General features: G+C 43.9%; 1 protein-coding gene across 1 annotated transcript in view; it reads left to right on the top strand.

Annotated features, from left to right (window-relative positions):
- Positions 1–19,013, top strand: part of LOC116898942 (Down syndrome cell adhesion molecule homolog) — a 537,794-nt gene that overhangs the window by 513,552 nt on the left and 5,229 nt on the right. The window contains exons 12-13 of the mRNA XM_032900358.1: positions 16,422–16,618; positions 18,486–18,582. Coding sequence (XP_032756249.1) covers positions 16,422–16,618; positions 18,486–18,582 — 294 coding nt within the window. The remainder of the gene's footprint in view (positions 1–16,421; positions 16,619–18,485; positions 18,583–19,013) is intronic.

Raw genomic sequence — 19,013 nt, forward strand, 5'->3', positions numbered from 1 at the left:
ACACACAAGTGTTACCTGCATGTTATCGCTCATATATGTGGAAAGATATATTAGAAATACACACAAGAACATGGGCACCCGTGTGAGTCACCCACTCCAAGAGAACCAGGGAGAAACAACGGGGTGAGAATAAAATATCTCCATTTGTTTTGACCTCTGTGAAATATCACCATGTAAAACAAAAATTTTTATATGTTTGAAAATTTAAAAAAATACATGATTAAATGCAGGATGTTGAAGGATGAAATAGTTCACCATACACTTATGAAAATAGTGGAAATAAAAACCAACTCTAATGTCACATTCTGGCAAAGACTTGGAGAGTGGGAATGGGTTTCAAGTACAGCTGGTGGCAATGTCAAGTGGTCTAGTCTCTCTGGAAACCACTGGACAGTTCCCAATAAAATGAGATGTTTGCATACTGTGTGACATATCCGCTAAACTCCGAGGCATTTGTCTGAGAGAGCTGAAAACTTGTGTCCTCAAAAATATCCCTGTGTAGGAATGTTCATAGCCCATTAATCCATAAGCTACAAGTGCCCAAACTTGCAAAAGACCCAATTCTTCTTAATGAGTGGCAAGTCTTAAAAACTCATCTTTTCATTCAATGGACTCCCACTGCTAAGCAAGAAGAAAGAATGTAAGCTGAATAGATTTTGGAACATTGTGCTAGCTTTTAAAAGTCAGCCTTGGAACTAGAGAGCTCTGGGGTCATGGAGCACATGTCTACCTTGGCTGTAATGGGATGAAGTTATGTAGAATTTTATATACACTGGAATACACAGATATATACACACAAATATACAAATACAACATACACATCTGGGCATACAGGCATCCAGACACACAAACAAATAAGCACACACCATATGCATGTGTACATACAGTGCATTCACACACACATACACACACACACACACACACAAGTGAGTGAATAAAGCTTGGGAGGGCAATGTTCTAATGCCCATTTCCTGGCTTTAATATTATGTCATGACTTCATAAGAATCACAGTGTGAGGAGAGCTGGGTGACATGCGTGCAGGACTCCTCAGTAGCTTTGAGGCTTCCTGTGAGATTTGTGTTTCAAAATGAATAATTAAGGATAATGAATGCCAGAGAGCACAGGTGGGTCTGGATGTTCATTAACTGTGATGTGTTCATTAAATGTCCAGGACCCCAGGGAAGACAGATCCTCACAGAAAGGTAAGGGGATAGGTAGGATATGGGTTGGCCACCAGCTAAACAGTGGCATTTAGACTCCAGAAATAGAGACATTTTCCACAACGCCTGGACATAAAGAATTCTCCTTCAGACTACAGCATGCTAAGTGGGGCAGAGAGAAAAACACTAGAGGTATCCCAGGGCAAGACCAGTGGTTGTGTGGAGGGAGGGGAAGTTGATCACCAAGACAGGGTTTCAGCAGGATGAAAAGGTGTGTATAATTATAGACCTTGGGTATTGAGTCCTGGTGGACAGCAAGGTGCCACTGTGCATTGCAATGAAAGACACCAAAGGTAGAAATGGCCGTTCAGGAATCTGAGCCTGTCTGAGGCCTGAGTTCAATCCAGGAAAGACACACCCCAGCCGGGCACGCTGATTGAGACTTGAGCTAGGGTGATGGCCATGAAACCTGAAAGGAGAAAACTAATTGGAAACTTTCTGAATTAAAACAGTAAAGATTCAAGTCGCCGACTGACCCTGGGTACAAGAATCCATCCAAGCTTGAGTCTGGAACACAGGACTATTGAGAGTAAGGAGTTTCATGTAGGTCATGTGATAGCAGGCCGACTGATTAAAAATTCCCTTCAGGCAGATTCTTCAGTGGTGTAATCAGTTAGCATGTGTTACTTACAGAAATACTCTTCAGGTTTGGGGAGTGTGAAGGAAGAGCATAGAAAACAGTAGTCTAGGTATCATTAGAATAGCCCACACAGGCTGAGAATGGTGGGTCATACTTGTAACCTCAACACTTAGAGGACTGGGCCTACAATGTTAGGCCCTGTCTCAAAACAATGGGCAAATGACCCAAACAAAACCATAAAGCTAAGAGTGGACAAGATGAGTGTTACTGGAAGTCAGGAAGCCTACAGGTGCAGGTGTCCCTACAGACTCTAGGAGAAAACGTGAAGCCAGTCCTCATACCCCATACTGCTTCCTTGTGATTGGTTGGTTCAAAGCCCAACATGCTGTGCTGGTCCCAGGATCTGGGCTTAGCCACACTCACCACCAGTCCTCACTAGCCCTCCCCTCTGTCCTTCTTTGACAGCCTTGTGCTATGACTGTTGTCAAGGCAGAACCAGGTGCACTCACTTCATCCACCATAGCAACCAACTGAGGTCCCCAGCAACGGAAGATGTGGGGTAAAATCGCTCATTGTCCAAGTGGCTAAGGCTTCCTCTCTGAGTCCACAGAGCATCACCCCTATAATTATTCTTGACTGCAGGTCTTAGAATAGCACCCTCTCATCTAGCTGCCAGCTCCTTTGTTCTCCAAGCCTCCCAAGAGAAGGCACAGTAGCTTAGACCTTGTCTTTGGGTCTATTGTATTGGAGATTTTTTTACGTAGTTCTGCTAAGAAGGGTGCTCCCTATGTTGGTCATGCTGCTCTCCAGTGTCAGGCTGATTGTTCGAGGCTGATGTCTGAAGTGGTAAGAAGAAATGGGGAACTAGAGACTTCTCCCACCTTTCTCCTGCTGGATAAGTCATTGGGCCTTGAGCAAATGCAGCAGTGCGAACTCCCTGCGGAGAAGTCCTGACATAAGGAAAAGCAATTTGCAACTGTGTGTCCGAAGGGGTCCGCTGACACTTCCTTCGATGGTGGCTTGTGCCTGATTGAGCTTGGGCACAGGGCTACTGAAAAGCACTCAGCCCCTGTCAGGAGGGAATCACACATGCGAGCCACTACCCCTGAGGGTTGTGTTATGTAGTTGGTTTTCTTTCCAAAAGGAAAATAGTTTTTCCTTTCTATTTGGAGAAATGATGTGTTTATTATAAAGGATTAAGATAAACTAGAAAATACAATGTAGAAATTGAATATGATGTATATACTTGCTTTTGAGATATTTATATTTTATTTCTTTTTGTGATTTTTTTATTTGATTTTTTTATTTACATTTCAAATGTTATCCCCTCTCCCAGTTTCCCGCCCTTAAACCCCCTATCCCATCCCCTCCTCCCTTCTTCTATGAGGCTGTTCCCCCACCTAACCACCCACTCCTTTCTACCTCCTGGCCCTGACATTCCCCTACACTGGTGGTTCCAGTCTTGGCAGGACCAAAGGCTTCTCCTCCCATTGGTGTCCAACAAGGCCATCCTCTGCTACATATGCAGCTGGAGCCATGGGTCAGTCCATGTGTATTCCTTGGATGGAGGTTTAGTCCCCAGAGCTCTGGTTGGTTGATGTTGTTGTTCTCATGGGATTGCAAACCCCTTCAGCTCCTTCAATCCTTTCTCTAACTCCTCCATTGGGGACCCTGTTTTCAGTTCAGCGGTTGGCTGCCAGCATTTGCCTCTGTATTTGTCATGCTCTGACCGAGCCTCTCTCAGGAGATGGCTATATCAGGCTCCTGTCACCATGTACATCTTGGCATCAGCAATATTGTCTGGGTTTGGTGGTTTGGTGGGTCCCCAGGTGGAACAGATTCTGAATGGTCGTTCCTTCAGTCTCTGCTCCAAACTTGGCCTCCATATCCCCTCTTATGAATAGTTTTGTCCCTCCTTCTAAGAAGGACTGAGGCATTCACACTTTGGTCATCCTTATTCTTCTGCTTCATGTGCTCTGTGGATTGTATCTTGGGTAATTTGAGCTTTTGAGCTAATATCCACTTATCAGTGAATGTGTACCGTGTGTGTGTGTGTTTTTTTTGGTTTTTGGGGTTTTTTTTGTGATTGTGTTATCTTACTCGGGATGATATTTCCTAGTTCCATCCATTTTCCTGAGTTTCATGAAGTCATTGTTTTAATAGCTGAGTAATATTCCATTGTGTAGATGTACCACATTTTCTGTATCTATTCCTCTGTTGAAGTACATCTGGATTTTTTCTAGCTTCTGGCTATTATAAATAGGACTGCTATGAACATAGTGGAGCATGTGTCTTTGTTGTGTGTTGGAGCATCTTTTGGGTATATGCCCAGGAGTGGTATAGCTGGGTCCTCAGATAGTGCAATGTCCAATTTTCTGAGGAACCTCCAGACTGATTTCCAGAGTCATTGTACCAGCTTGCAATCCCACCAACAATGGAGAAGTGTTCCTTTTTCTCCACATCCTCACCAGCATCTGTCACCAGAGTTTTTGATCTTAGCCATTCTGACTGGTGTGAGGTGGAATCTCAGGGTTGTTTTGATTTTCATTTCCCTGATGACTAAGGATATTGAACATTTCTTGTTTTTTATTCATATATGACATATATTATATTCAAAGAGATGTGTTGAGAAGCAATATAGAACTCAATAGTGTACTTTGAACATGTATGTTTACATGTTCTTGTGTGTGTGTGCTAGTATGTGGGTGGGTATGTACACACTCGAGTACATACATTTGTGGAAGCCAAAGCTCAATGTCGAGTGTTATATTACACATATTCTGTGAGTTAGAATCTCTCAATGAATCTGAGACTCATTAGTTCTGTCAAACTAGCTGGCCAGTGAGCCCTCAGAACCCTCCCGCCTCTACTTCCTCAGCACTGGGCTCACAAGTGCATGGTGCCCTTAGCTTCTTCACATAGGTGCTGAGAACCAGCTCGGGTCCTTGCACTTCAGTGCAAACTCTTTGCCAATCTCCCCCTGAGTCATTGGCCCAGCCAGCATAAGCAGACATGTTTAGAATACAATTTGGTTCTTCCACACACAGGTGCTTTTTCATTCCATGTATTTGATACATCATAATTTTAAATAATATTATTAGTTGTGTGTGTATGTGAGAGAGAGACAGACAGAGAGAGAGAGACAGAGACAGAGACAGAGAAACAGAGAGACAGAGGAGATGATTGGGGGTACATGTGCCATGGTCTATTTGGAGGTCAGATGACAACTATAGGAAATCAGTTCTTTCTACCATGAGTTCCAGATACTGGATTCAGATGGTCAGTCTTCCATGGAAGTGCTTTTTATCTGCTGAGTCATCTCAGACTCTCTCTCTCTCTCTCTCTCTCTCTCTCTCTCTCTCTCTCTCTCTCTCGTGTGTGTGTGTGTGTGTGTGTGTGTGTGCTTGTGTGTGTTTATGTGTGTGTGTTTATGTCTGTGTGTGTGGGTGTGTGTCTGTGTCTGTGTCTGTGTGTGTCTGTGTGTCTACTGTAAGTGAGAGGACACTTCAGAATTCATCCCCAGGAGCAATTCCACTCTTTGAGAAAGCTCTGTCCATGATATGATGCTAATTAGACTAGATTAGATGGCCATCAAGCTCCAGCTGTTCCTCTGTCTCAACTTCCCCAGCACTGGGGTGACAAGCATATGCATCATGCCTGCCTGTCCACTTACATGGGACACAAAGAGAAAATCATGTGAACACACCCCAAAAGCAAGAAGAAAGGCTTTCTTCTATGATGGAAGGTCTACCACAAACACACAGGCATGTGTATGAGTTTTAAATATAGTTCTGAGTGTTTCTTGAACAAGTGTCCTCTTGTCTAGACAGCTTCTCTATATGCCTATAAACACTTGTGTTGTATGTGCTTCAGAGTTCCTATGATCACTGACAAGCTATAGGGAATGACCTTCCAAATAAACTGTGCACATACATATAATCAATTTCATAGGATAAAATTCAGCCAATGGACCTAATGATACAAAGATAAAGATGTTGCTCTGTATTATGGGCATGTGTGTATGTCCACATTCATGTGTTTGGTGTATACATATATGTATGCACATATGTAAATATAGGTGTGCATAGAGGTAAAAGTCTGAGATTGACAATCCTTGGTCTCTCACCACTAGTTATTGAGGCAGGAACGGCAACCAAGGTTGCTCTATGGTTTTCATACACATGTGCATGTAAACACACACACATGCATGCACACGCATGCATACACACACACACACACACACACACACAGACACAACACATACAAGAATAGAGAGAATAGTACTGTGGGCGTTCTTCATTAGAAGGCAATGTTATCTAATGGTCACAAGTATAACGAAGCCTATTTCAGTTTTTCCTGCCCCAGTCTTGTGTATGTAGGATCATATGTATGGACTAGTATGTGTGAGATCATACATGTAAGTTGTATGAGTGGGATCATATTGTGGGATCATATGTTTGGTCTTGCACATGTGGGTTGTAGGTATGGGATAATGTCCTGTTAACCTTCATATGGAAGGATACTGGAGCAGTAAGGAGAAAGGGGCATTGCTTCTAGTGCCTTACTCAGAAATCTCCTGGCTGTTTAGCTTGAGACCAAGTATCTGGGGTGACCTAAGTCTCGGGGTTCTGGAGCTCACTCATGCATGAATGACCAGTGGTTGAAAGCTGCATGGGTCCCAGCATGCACCACTCAGCAGTGCTCATTTTCCTCTCGATCTTCCTAGCAGGTTTATGCTTCATTTAGAGCTGTCAATACCTCAATTAGAGCCTGCTCACTTCCCTTGGGAGAACAGTTACACATGTAGCTTCACAGGCCTCCGGAACCTAAACCGCACCCCCCCACTGAGAACACCAGGTCATAAAATACCTCCTCATTTACAGCAGTGTTTGCTGACTAGCCCAGCCTCCTCTGTCTTCCTTTCAGTGGCCACAATTGACAGACAGGAGGCATTGGAGAGATGCCGCTGGCTAGTTAAATTTCTCTGCCAGGACACCAGACATATGCAGCTGGGCTTCTGGATTTACATATAGTGCAAGGAAGAGCATTGGCATGTGTATGCATGCGTGCATGCATGTCTACATGTCACATACAAGTTTGCTGTTTTCCTCAAAGCAAGCTGGTTAGATACACTAGTTAAGTCGGGAGTCTCCAAGTTCACTGGGAGATTCTGCTCAAATACAAAAGGTGTACACTAATTAAGGAAAACAGCAGACATCATCATCTGGCCTTCACAGACACACATACACATGCACACACATGCATGCACCTACATATATGTGAACATATGTGCTCATCCCACACACAGATACACATAAGCACCACCACGTCCAAAAAAGCCACATTAAGCTAAAATCGCAATAAACAAACTGTAGAATACTCACCTCGTGCAAGGAAATATTCAATGGAAAAACAACACTGGGCACTGTTTGTTAAAACATGCTGTAGATACACACACACACACACACACACACACATACAAACATGCAATAAACACAAACACACAAACACACAAACACACACATACACACACATACACACACATACATACACATACACACATACACACATACGTATACCCATAAACACACACACAAACACACATACACGCATACACACACATACACACATACATACACCCATAAACACACACACAAACACACATACACACATACACACACATACACACATACACACACATACATAAACACACACATAAACACATACACACACAAACACACATAAACACACACATACATACACACACATACACATACACACACACACAACATAAAATGAAAAGGCAAGGCACAGAAGAATGCAGAAGTGTGGTATTATTTTATAGACAATTCAGAACCAGGCAAGGCTACACTGAGGTGTTCATGAATTCACACACAGGTGGGGAAAGGTGCTTAACTGCCTCTAGGACCTGAAGAGTGGGCCTGACAGAGCCTCGTTCTCTGAATCATCAAAAGGAGGGCCTGTCGGTGCCTATTTCCTAGAGTTGCCATAAAGGCTAAAAGCTTGTAAAGCTGTGAGCATAGGCATCAGCCATCACCATTGCAACGCTCGTGGAGTCTGTCCATAAAGGCACTCAGTAAACAATGACACAAAGATGAACGCCAAACACAAACACACCAGCACCCATACCAGTGAATAGGAGCATTAGCTACTGGTTTAATGAAGAAAACATTCTGGATAATGACACAGAGAGCGCCCAAATGTGACTTTAAAATGTGAAGACACTTCTGAAATTTAACAAATGCACGAAGTTTATCAACTCAAAGGCAGGAAGGATAGAAGATTTAGGGTTTGGCCCTTCGTGGACAAGAGTCTGCCGGTGAAGGAAGCCTCTGGGATACCTGAGAGATGCTATATTCTGCCTTGAGGGAGCCCCTCACTGAGCTCCAGGGTATCCCGGGCCAGGCTCCCAGGCACTGGAACAGTAAAGACGTGTGGTATAGAGCACCAGCCAGTGCTTTTAATGAGGGTGACTATCCACCCTCCACAACGAACGGCACGTTCATGAGAAGCACCTGCTCAAAAGCCAGATCACAGCCCGGGCCCAGCGATTCGCTGTGTCCATCCCCAAGCCACCTGGAAACTGCTGGCTGTTTCCATGGAAACTGCTTGCTTTCTGAAAACTGTATCAGAATACTTGATGAGGACGAAAGTAGCTGAGAGAAAATCCATTTCCAAGCTCAACACGGGTCGGCAGCAGCCTGACATCTCTCTCCCTCACGGTCCTTCGGTAGGCGGCCAGAGCATCCTGGTGACATCGTAGCACCTCCTCTGCAGCCAGTGATGGAAGGCCATTCCCAAAATGGAGGTCATTGACATTCTACGATCTCATCTGGGAGGCAGAAGCCACTGACTGCTTCAGCCATACCCATGGTCACGTGGTCTGGTGGCTCTGGAGGCAGTGGGAGAGAGTGCCACAGGAGTGCGAATTCCAGGACAGCCATTGTCTAGGAGACTGATTAAAGCACTACCCATGACCTTCTTCTAATCAATATCCTAGCCCCATTCCTACTGCATAAAGCCATGGTTTTTGACAATTTTTCCACCTGCCTCTTTACTGTCACTTCAGCAGGCGGTACAGGTCTACTTACTTACCTATTTTCTCCTCGAATTATTAGTGAGTCTTTCTATTAGGCACAAACAGAGTATCTACGTACATAACCAGATGGGAAAGGGGAAAAACTTATCAGGAAGAAGTGGTTTGTTCCATCTCCTTGTGAATGGGAGGGGAAGAAAAAACATTTTAATGTATCTTGGTTAATATTCATGCTTGTCATGCAAAATAAATCAGATTTCTTCCAATAACAGACGAGAAGCAACTTCAGAGTGGATCTGATATGAAGCCTAAGCATTCTGTGTCATTGCCCTGACAGGTTTAATCATGTCAGCCAGCCTGGCCCCACTGCCAGGAAGTGAGGATACTGTCCTTCCTAAAGCCTAGCATCAAATACAACGCTCTCTAGCTTGGAAACACGAACTTGATTAATGATTATAATCAAAGTAATTTCATTATGTAAGTATAATAACCCAGCTGAGAAGGTATTTCAGTGTGGCTAGGAACTTATTAGTTCCTGGCAGGAAAAATCATTTTCTTTATAGGGATTAGAGCTGCCTTGCTCACTAAAACTTTTATGAACAATAAGCACCTGGGCAGGATGCATGTATGGCCCTGCAATGATCACATCCTGCGATTCTGCAAGGCCTTTCTTCAGACACCCCACACTGGGTCCCTTCAACATACTCTCATTGTCATCAGAGCCTAGGGAACTACAGGTCTCTGTTCCCACAGATGAGGAAACAGGACTGGAGCAGAGAGGGTGAGGCCCCAAACAAGGAGTGGGGTGGCCTTGGAGCAGCTGAGGGGAAGCAGGCAAAGAACTTGCCTCCATTTTCCTCACATGACTCTTTCTGCAGGCTTGTAAAACTACAATGTTCCATCCATCAGGAATCACCAACCCCAAAGTGTCCATTGACAGCAAGCGTTGCCTAGGCTTCTGTTGAAGTATTATCTCTGTTTTTAGAAGAAGAAGAAAATTACGACATATAGAGGAAAATAGAACATGAGGATGCTGTGTTCAGAGAGCAAGCTAGACCCTGAGGACAAACATGGCAGAGACTCATTGGTCTAAGTAGCCACATTCACACAGACGGGAACGTGAAGGAAGAGAGATGGGAAGACAGACAGAGAGGGGATGGCAAGAAGGGACAGAGGGTTTGAGCTGGAGAAAGCCTTGGCTATCCTGGGCTTGACTTGCATTGTCAAGGGTGTTTTCAGGTTGCTGGCAGCAAGCACTTTACCTATTGAACCATCTCCCCCAAACCCTCATATGCTGGCCTTTACGGTGTGGGGCCTGGCAGAAGTAGATCACTAGGAGCAAACTTGTGGAGATCCCAGCCACGTTCTCTACTTTTATCTACTACCATGTGAGCAGCCCTGGGCCACAAAGCTGCTGTCATTGCTTTTCCCCTCTATGACAGGCTGTCTGGCCCCTCTCCACCAGGATGGGCTGTCTGCCCCTCCTCACTAGGATGAGCCATCCACCTCTCTCCACTATGGTAGGCTCTCTGCCCCTCCCCCCATGAGAATCCCATTGCTCCTCCCCACTATGATGGGCAATTGCCCCTCCACACTACAATTGGCCATCTGCTCTTCCCCATTATGATGGGCTGTCTTCCTGTAGTTTATGTTTTTCCTGCCTCGTATTTTGGTTACTGGTGGAACAAGTCACCAATACACCCACTGAGAACATTTGGTACCATCTACCTTTCTGGAGTCAATCAGGAAATGGAGGCCCATGGAGTCAGGCAGTCAAACACATACACACTACTCAGTGCACAGCACTACATGACGTTGGAGAGGCTCTTGGCTACTTCTTAGTTTAAAGTGACACATACACGTACATTTAAAGAGTCCTGAGACAGTCAATCCCTAGATGCATCTCCCATCTTATGGGAACAAGAGCCTTGACTACTTGGGACACAAGAAGGCTCCTTCCGTTGCCCTCTTGAAGCCGCAGGGTCCCTGAAGGAAACGTCCATCTTTGTGTCTCACAATTGAGACCCTCCCTAATTCCCACTTTCACTTAAGAAGAACTGAAGTAGAATAGTGATGATTACATATTTGACAAATGTTTGTTTTCTGCCAGAACAATAGCTTAAAAACAATTCATAAAATCCGTGCACGGCTGGGAATCCAGCAGTGGATCTGTAGTTTTTTGACATACTGTCCCTTTGAAGTTTCGTCATGTTGAGTTTGGGGATATATAAAAAATAAATTAAGGTTGAGTAAGTAGTTTCAAAATTGTGTTCATGCTGGAAAGAGTACTCAGCAGTTAGGAGTTCTGGCTACTCTTCCAAAGAACCCAGGTTCATTTCCCAGCACCCACAAGGTAATTCAGGTAACTGTGACTCTAGTTGCAGGACATTTGGTGCCCTCTTCTGGCCTGGTAAGCACCTGGCATGCATATGGTATAGAGGCACACATGTAGGCAAAGTATCCTTGTTCATAAAATTTAAAATATTTTTAAATGTCCATATGACTCAGAACATCTCCAAGATTCCCTATGACCCCTGCCTTGGTATTCCTCCTTGTTGAGTCCAACACCCTCTCTGCCATGTCTTTTCCTAAGGAATGGAGGGACTGTGGCTTCTCAGAAGGTAAGGCTTTTGCATTTTCAGACATGAGAGATCCCAGATGATCCCTGGTAACTGGTCACCCATTTCTGAGGTGATCTCATGATTCCAAGTAGGGCCCCTTCAGGTCCCACCCTGGCTCGCCTCTAAACTGGCAACATTGCCAGCCTCTCCTCTCCAGCTTTCTCTTCTTTGCAAGGTTGAAGGGGATGAGTTGGGTTAGCCAAAACGTGAAGCTTGTCAGTCCTGAGGTTGGTCTAGTCTCTCAGCTGGAGGGTGGAATCACTTTAAGGCCATTAAGTAGAGTGAGAAGTACTGACTCAAATATTATTTTCATAAGTGTCTTAATAATTAACAGCTAACAGGAGGGCATGGAGAAAGGCCAGGTCCTAGCATTTACCCATTTCAATGGTGCAAACACCTTCACCATTGCCAGTGTCCAATTAAGATCACATCTCTGTCACTGGGCTGCAGTCAGGCGGAAAGATGCCTCATCACACTCCCTGGCCAGGGGCTGCAGCAACCCAGCATGGCCGAATGCTTAAGCTGCAAGAAAGTAGGTCAGAAGATGCTCCCACCACGAGTGCAGACTGGCTGAGAGCTGAAGGAGCCGTGGGGTAGCACTGTGGCTAATGAGCAAAGCTTACGAACCAGGTTCTCCTGATGTAAAACAGCGCCTGCCTTAATGAGTAATTTTGGAGGAAAAGCACGCAGCACACAGCTTTGGCCAGAGCTGTCCCAGGTCTGGATTTGCTCTGAGGCTAGCAGTTTTCTTACAGCCTCCCCTTGGTACCCATCTCTGTTAAATGACCCCCCATCCATTTGTGATGCTTCAGGAATCATGGCAGAGAGCGGAGCCGCACTGACATGCTGTCATCTCTCGGTGCCCAGGAGTGTGACAAGTGAAAAGGTCGCCATGCCTTCAGACATCGGCACTGAGAAGAAGCCACAGTGATGGCTCATTAAAACAAGTGGGTCCCTTTGACCATCCTAAGCAGGATAGGAAAACATAGGCTAGCTGTGTGTTTCTGACTAAATGCTGGCTTCATTGCCAGAAACAAAAGCCCTTCTTAATAATGGGACCCTCACCCAAAAGAGAAATATGACTGGGAATGAAGAGCATCTCTAGCAGAATAGTATCGGTGGGTCAAAAACCCCATTCTAATGGTTTGTTGAGACACTTCTCCCACACAGTGTGCTCAAGCTTGTTACAGCCTAAGAAAGGAAAGTGCAGAGGTCTACAAGATGGCTCGGCATGTCAAGGCACTTGCTGCCTAGCCCAGGGACCTGAATTCGATTCCTGGGATCCACAGGAGTGAAGGAGAAAGCCAACTCTTACTAGTATTCCTCTGTTCTCCATGCATGTGCCAAGACAGACAAACAGGCAGGCAGGCAGGCAGACAGACAGACAGATGCACACACACACACACTGAGAAAGGGGGGATGGAAAGAGGGCAGGGGAGGGGGGGAGAGAGGAAGCATGTGTATGCAAAGGAGGAGCCTGAAACTCACATTGAACCCTGCTGACACTGGAAACAAACCTTGGACAATTCCTCACAGAACCCTCCATTTTTCATGCCCTTCCCCACCCCATTTGTACAGATATTATATAGTGGGCAATTTTGTCCATGGCTTTGAGACACTTGAGACCATAAAGTGTGGAAGAGCTATGCAAGGGAGTCATGTTAGGCAATAAAAGGAAAAAAAAATCCCCAAAACTGCAATGAGGAGGCCATTATGTTTAAAGAACCTGGAAGGCTAGAATGAGAATGGATACTATGGCCCCACTTATAAGAAGTATCCAGAAAAGACCCTAAGAGTGGAATTTGTTGCCAATAAGTTGGCTCAGTAGCTCGGTGGATAGGGGTATTTATGGCTAAACATGGTCACCTCATTTCAATCCCAATGACCCACATAGTAGAAAGAATTCAACTCTCACAAATTATTTATCACCTACACACACATTAACACACACACACACACACACACATACACAAGGTAGCACACAAAATAAATATATAAAAGAGGTAGCACACAAAATAAATATATAAAAGCTAATAAATTTTTAAAGTAAAATAGAAGTCAATGATTCGCTAGACCTTGGAGTAGACAAAGAGAAGTTACTGGAGTTAGTCAGAAGGATTCTTTCTAGAACAGTGTAAATGCTAGTTAAAAATGGATCTGGTGTAGGATCATTCAACTCCATAAAATTCCTTTCAGTTGTATATTATATATGTATTTATATGTTGTATACAATATGTGTATATCTGTACATGTAATTAGCATTGTATATGCACAGTACATGTGAGCATTGGGTAACTTAAACATACTTATTGAGTAGAGGCAAGCAACCTCCCCACAAATGCGTGCCCCAAAGAAAGTTCAAGTTATGGCCTGTGTGGGTGGGAACACTCGTGGCAGATGTGACTTACTTCACCCAAGAACAGGCTGTACCTCAGCAGACCCTTGTCTTCACTAATGCCATCTGAGAGGCTCCAAAGCTGAATGATTAAAGTCCAGGAGCTCATGAATCTTGGAAGAACACAAGTTCAAACTTTGAACCTAGAAATAAAGGGGGGGTCTTCCTCTCTGGGATTGAAGAAATGGGGATAACATACAGGTTAATTGTGAACTTGGCCTTTGGAAACATTGCATCCTATTCGCGTGTTTTAAAATATGCCTCTATGTATGCGTGTGTGTGTGTGCATGTGTATGTATGTGTATGTGTGTGTATGTATGTGTGTATGTGGTGTGTGTATGCATTATGTATATATGTATGTATGTGGTGTGTGTATGTATGTTTGTGTATGTGGTGTGTGTATGTATGTTTGTGTATGTGTGTATGTATGTATGCATATATGTGTGTATGTATGTATGCATGTATTTATGTGGCATGTGTATATGTATGTGTGCATGTGTGTGTATGTATGTGTGTATGTGTGTATATGTATGTGTGTATGTATGTGTATGTATGTATATATGTAGCATGTATGTATGTATGTATGTATGTATGTATGCGTGTGGTGTGTGTATGTATGTGTATGTTTTATGTATGTATGTATGTATATATATGTGTGTATGTATGTATGTGTATGCATGTATGTATGTATGTGGTGTGTGTATATATGTTTGTGTATGTGTGTATGTATATATGCTTATATGTGTGTATGTATGCATGTATTTATGTGGCATGTGTATATGTATGTGTGTATGTATGCATGTGGTGTGTGTATGTATACATGTAGCATGTGTATCTATGTGTATGTGTATGTATGTATGTATGTGATGTGTATATATGTATGTATATATGTGTGTATGTGTGTATGTGTGTGTGTATGTGTGTATGTGTGTATATGCGTGTATGTATGTATGTGTATATGTATATGTATGTGTATGCATGTATGTATGTATGCATGTGTATATGTGTATGCATGTGTGTATGTGTATGTATGTATGTATTTATGTATGTATTTGGTGTTTGTATGTATGTGGTGTGTGTATGTATGTATGTGGTGTGTGTATGTATGTGTATATGTATGTTTGTATGTATGTATGTGTGGATCTGGTATAGGATCATTCAACTCCATAAAATTTCTTTCAGGTTGTATATTATATATATTTATATGTTGTATATAATATATGTATATCTGTATTATGCAAGTGTGTGTATATATATGTGTATGTATGTATGTATGTATGTATGTATGTATGTATTGCCTAGATATTTCAGAATCTGCATCTGATCTTTCTGTTATCTTGAGTCAGTGGGAGGCTGACTCTCATTCATACAGGTTGCTCTGTACTTGTAGTGTGAGAGCTTATGACACCCTTTATCTGACAGAATGGCAGCAGAGCAGGAGGGAGGTCATATCCTTCCAAGCAAAACTCCTATTTGCTTTTTGCTGAATTCCTCAAGCCTGCTACCAAAAGAAGATCATTGCATGTTAACTGTCCAGCATGAGGTTCCTGCAAATTGAGTCAGACTGGAAGAGTGACAGGTTATCAGAGGAAGAGGTGTCTTTTTTCTGCCTATAGCACAAGCCAGGGCTGTTTGTATACTCTGCCATTGGACAGTCTTATTTGACTTTTTGTTTCTCATTTGGTCTAAGGCTTTGAGGCACCTGGGTAAGGATGTCTAACTCTGTATAAGGAATTATCTGCCTCTCAGATAATCACCGGCACCATGGCAAAGCCCCCAGATAACTGAAGCGTCATTATGTATCCCTTATAGCTCTCCAGGATCCATTTCAGTTTTGACCCATGTTCCCCTCCAATTTTCTTGTAACTTTGGAGTGAATTTAGGAAGGTACATTTTAAAATAGGCTGTCAGAATGCCAGGTTGTTTGCATAGTTGAGAGTGGAGTGTTCTCTAAGGACAGAAACCTACAGATTAAGTTTTAGTAAAAGAACGGAAATGAGTAAAGGTTGCTTCCTTTTTTCTTTCAGTAATTTGAGGATGAGCTTCTGTTGTAAGTCATGGAAGGAGGTAGGTTTAAGGCCTCTGGGGAAAGTTTTAATAAAAATCTGCAAAGATAGTCAGAAGTGTGAATCATGAAGATTGTGAGGAGTAATTAGTTGCCAGGACTGATAAAGATAATGTCAATCTGTCCCCCAGTCCCCACCCCCACTGTGTGTCCAGGCGCCTCCCCCCCCCACCTCCTCCCTTAAGAACCTTCATTTGCCTGTGTGCTCTGGTGACGTGGACCACGCCCCTGGATCACATCTGGCCCCCACTGGCCTGGAATGAAATTGCAGCCCCTGGAAAATGAACCTGCAAGGCACGTTCTGCCCTGGGCCCTGGGAGTCAAGCCTGTTTCTCCACCAATGTCCTTTCTGTCGCTCCTCCTCAACAGTCTCTTGAACAAGTTTTTTTTTTTTCCAAGAAGTGTCTCTTTTAGCTGAATGTGATGGTGAGAGAGTCATGAGTGCAGTTTTACTGAGCAAGGCCTGTCTTCTTTGGTTTCCAGTTCCTGCCATGATAACCTCTTACCCCAACACCACCCTGGCCACTCAGGGTCAAAGGAAGGAGATGAGCTGCACAGCACACGGGGAGAAGCCCATCATTGTCCGCTGGGAGAAAGAGGACAGGATCATTAACCCTGAAATGGCCCGTTACCTGGTGTCCACCAAGGAGGTGGGAGAGGAAGTGATCTCTACTCTGCAGGTAAAACTGCCACCTGTGGCAGAATGGGGCAGGGTGTCCTGGGACAGTTAGCCAGGCCTCCCACGGGGCTGTGCACATGGCAGTGACGACTTGGTGAATATCTTGCTAGATTTCCTCCTGACACTCATCCCTCTGCATGGACAAAGTCACTGAATGACCTTCACAAGTAATTACTTATAGCCACCTTCCACAGAGAAATGATTAAGCATGGAGAGAAGTCTCTCATGACAGTTGTCCTCAGAGGGGGTGAGAGTATGCTCAACCTTGTACAAAACAAACAAATAAACAATAGCAAGAGCTTAGAGACAAAAAGAATACACTAATAAAAATACTTTTCAAGATCTAGGGAGATGACTCAGTAGTTAAGAAGACCTGGATTTAGTTCCAAGCACCCATATTGGGTGGCTCACAACCATGTGTAACTCCAGCCCTAGGAGATCTGATGCCTTCTTCTGGTCTCCATGGGTTCATATACACATGCACACATGCCCCACACATATATATGTAACTGGGAATGAAGTAAGTTTTTTTTTTTAAATTTGCTTATTTGGAGAAATCCAACATAGAGAATATCCTGTCGTTAATCTAGAATCACAAGCACCTGGAGGAAGCATGTCCAGTCTTTCTCCAGCACTGTGGGTGATTGTCTGAGCAATGCTTTTGTAATATGGAGGGCTGGTGCAGACAAAGGGGAAGCTTGAAGCTCTGTGTTTGGAACGCACAGTGGGCTCTGTCTCCGGCACACAATTCTGAAGCCCTATGGTATAGAGTACTAGTGTGGTCCCAAGGATGCTGGCTGGACAGCCATGCCTTACCTTCCGTAGACAGCAGAGGTGAGGATGATGTAACAATTTCTGTGGACACCATAGATTTTGCACACAATGTATTCCTCACATACTTGAACCCACTCTGTGGTGCTCAAAATAGCAAACCCAGTGTGCAGAGCTGCACTGTCTGTTGAGGAAATTCTGACAAAAAATAGTGTGTTCATAAAAAGTAGTGCTGCATCTGTGGAAACAGAGAGGTAGGTTCAAAGGGCCAATGCACTCATAGATGTTCCTTATGCATAGTTCTTTAAAATCACACCACTTGGAAAAAGAGGGAAGTATATGGAATATATATGGGCCCACCCACAGCGGCTCATGTGAATTACATGTTTAGTCCAGTGAGACAGATCGCTCCGTTTGCACGCTTACAATTGCATGGAAATAGTTTGCCCTCAGAGCATATAGATATGTGTGAGCATTTGTGTGCCAGTGCGTATCAACATGTGTTGGTCTGTGGGTGAGTACATTTCTATCAGTATGTTTGTGTGTGAATACATACGTAAGGTTGAGTCTGTGAGTGTGGGCATTGGTGTGTGTTTGTATGTACACACATAGGAATGTATACATACATGTGCAGAGGTTTGTGTCTGAGTGACTCCATGAATGTGAATGTGCGTGTGTCTTTGTATGTCTCTCTGTGTGTATCTATGGGTGTGAATGGGAAACAATGTGTAGGAGTGTCTCCATGTGTGTTATATGCGACTGGGAATGTTTATGTGTGTATGAATGTGCCTGTGCCCATAAATGTGTTGTGTCTCTGTATGTATTTGTGTGTAGCATATTAGTCTGTGTGAATATGGATGTGTCTGTCTCTCTATGTGTCTGTGTATCCATATATATCTGTGTGTGTCCATGTATAAGTGGGAATATTTATGTGTGTCTCTGTGTGTGGTATGTGTGTATCCATATTTGTAAGTAGTAATGGCTTGATACTGGGGATGGAAGGAAGGGTGAAGAGTTATTGTCCCACCAGAAGCTGTGCCTGCTGATCTCCAGCTTAAGCTATAACTAAAGTGAGCACTTTTCTGCTTTGGTTGCAGATTTTGCCAACGGTGAGAGAAGATTCCGGCTTCTTCTCCTGCCATGCTATCAATTCATATGGGGAGGACCGCGGAATAATTCAACTCACGGTGCAAGGTAGGGCAGGCATGACAGAAGGAAGTGCGTGGCCATTTAGGGACAGGGTGCACTGATATCTGCAGCATTTCAGTCAGCTGGGAACAGCTTGATCTTTCAGGAAATCTTGGCTATGAAGGAAATTGGGATAAATCTGGACTTTATCAGAGGCTGCAACCACGTCAGAATAAAGCCCTGAAACATGGGGAGCAAAGCCCATGTGGGGACCATGAGAGGCCAGACCTCAGGCTGAATGTAGGCAAGCTCGTCCAGTGCTTGCCGCTCCTTCTTGGGTGCTTGTGTACCGGGAGAATGAAACGGAAGTCCAGCATCTGGAGATGAATGTTCCGTGAGTCAGAGCAGTGGCATTTATGCCCTGCAGGTCTGGCCCAGTGCCACCCAGGTTACAAATAGAATCTCTTGGAGAAGTGGGGCAATGCCTTCTATCTAAT

This window comes from Rattus rattus, chromosome 4 (assembly GCF_011064425.1).
Source record: "Rattus rattus isolate New Zealand chromosome 4, Rrattus_CSIRO_v1, whole genome shotgun sequence".
Classification (NCBI taxonomy): domain Eukaryota; kingdom Metazoa; phylum Chordata; class Mammalia; order Rodentia; family Muridae; genus Rattus; species Rattus rattus.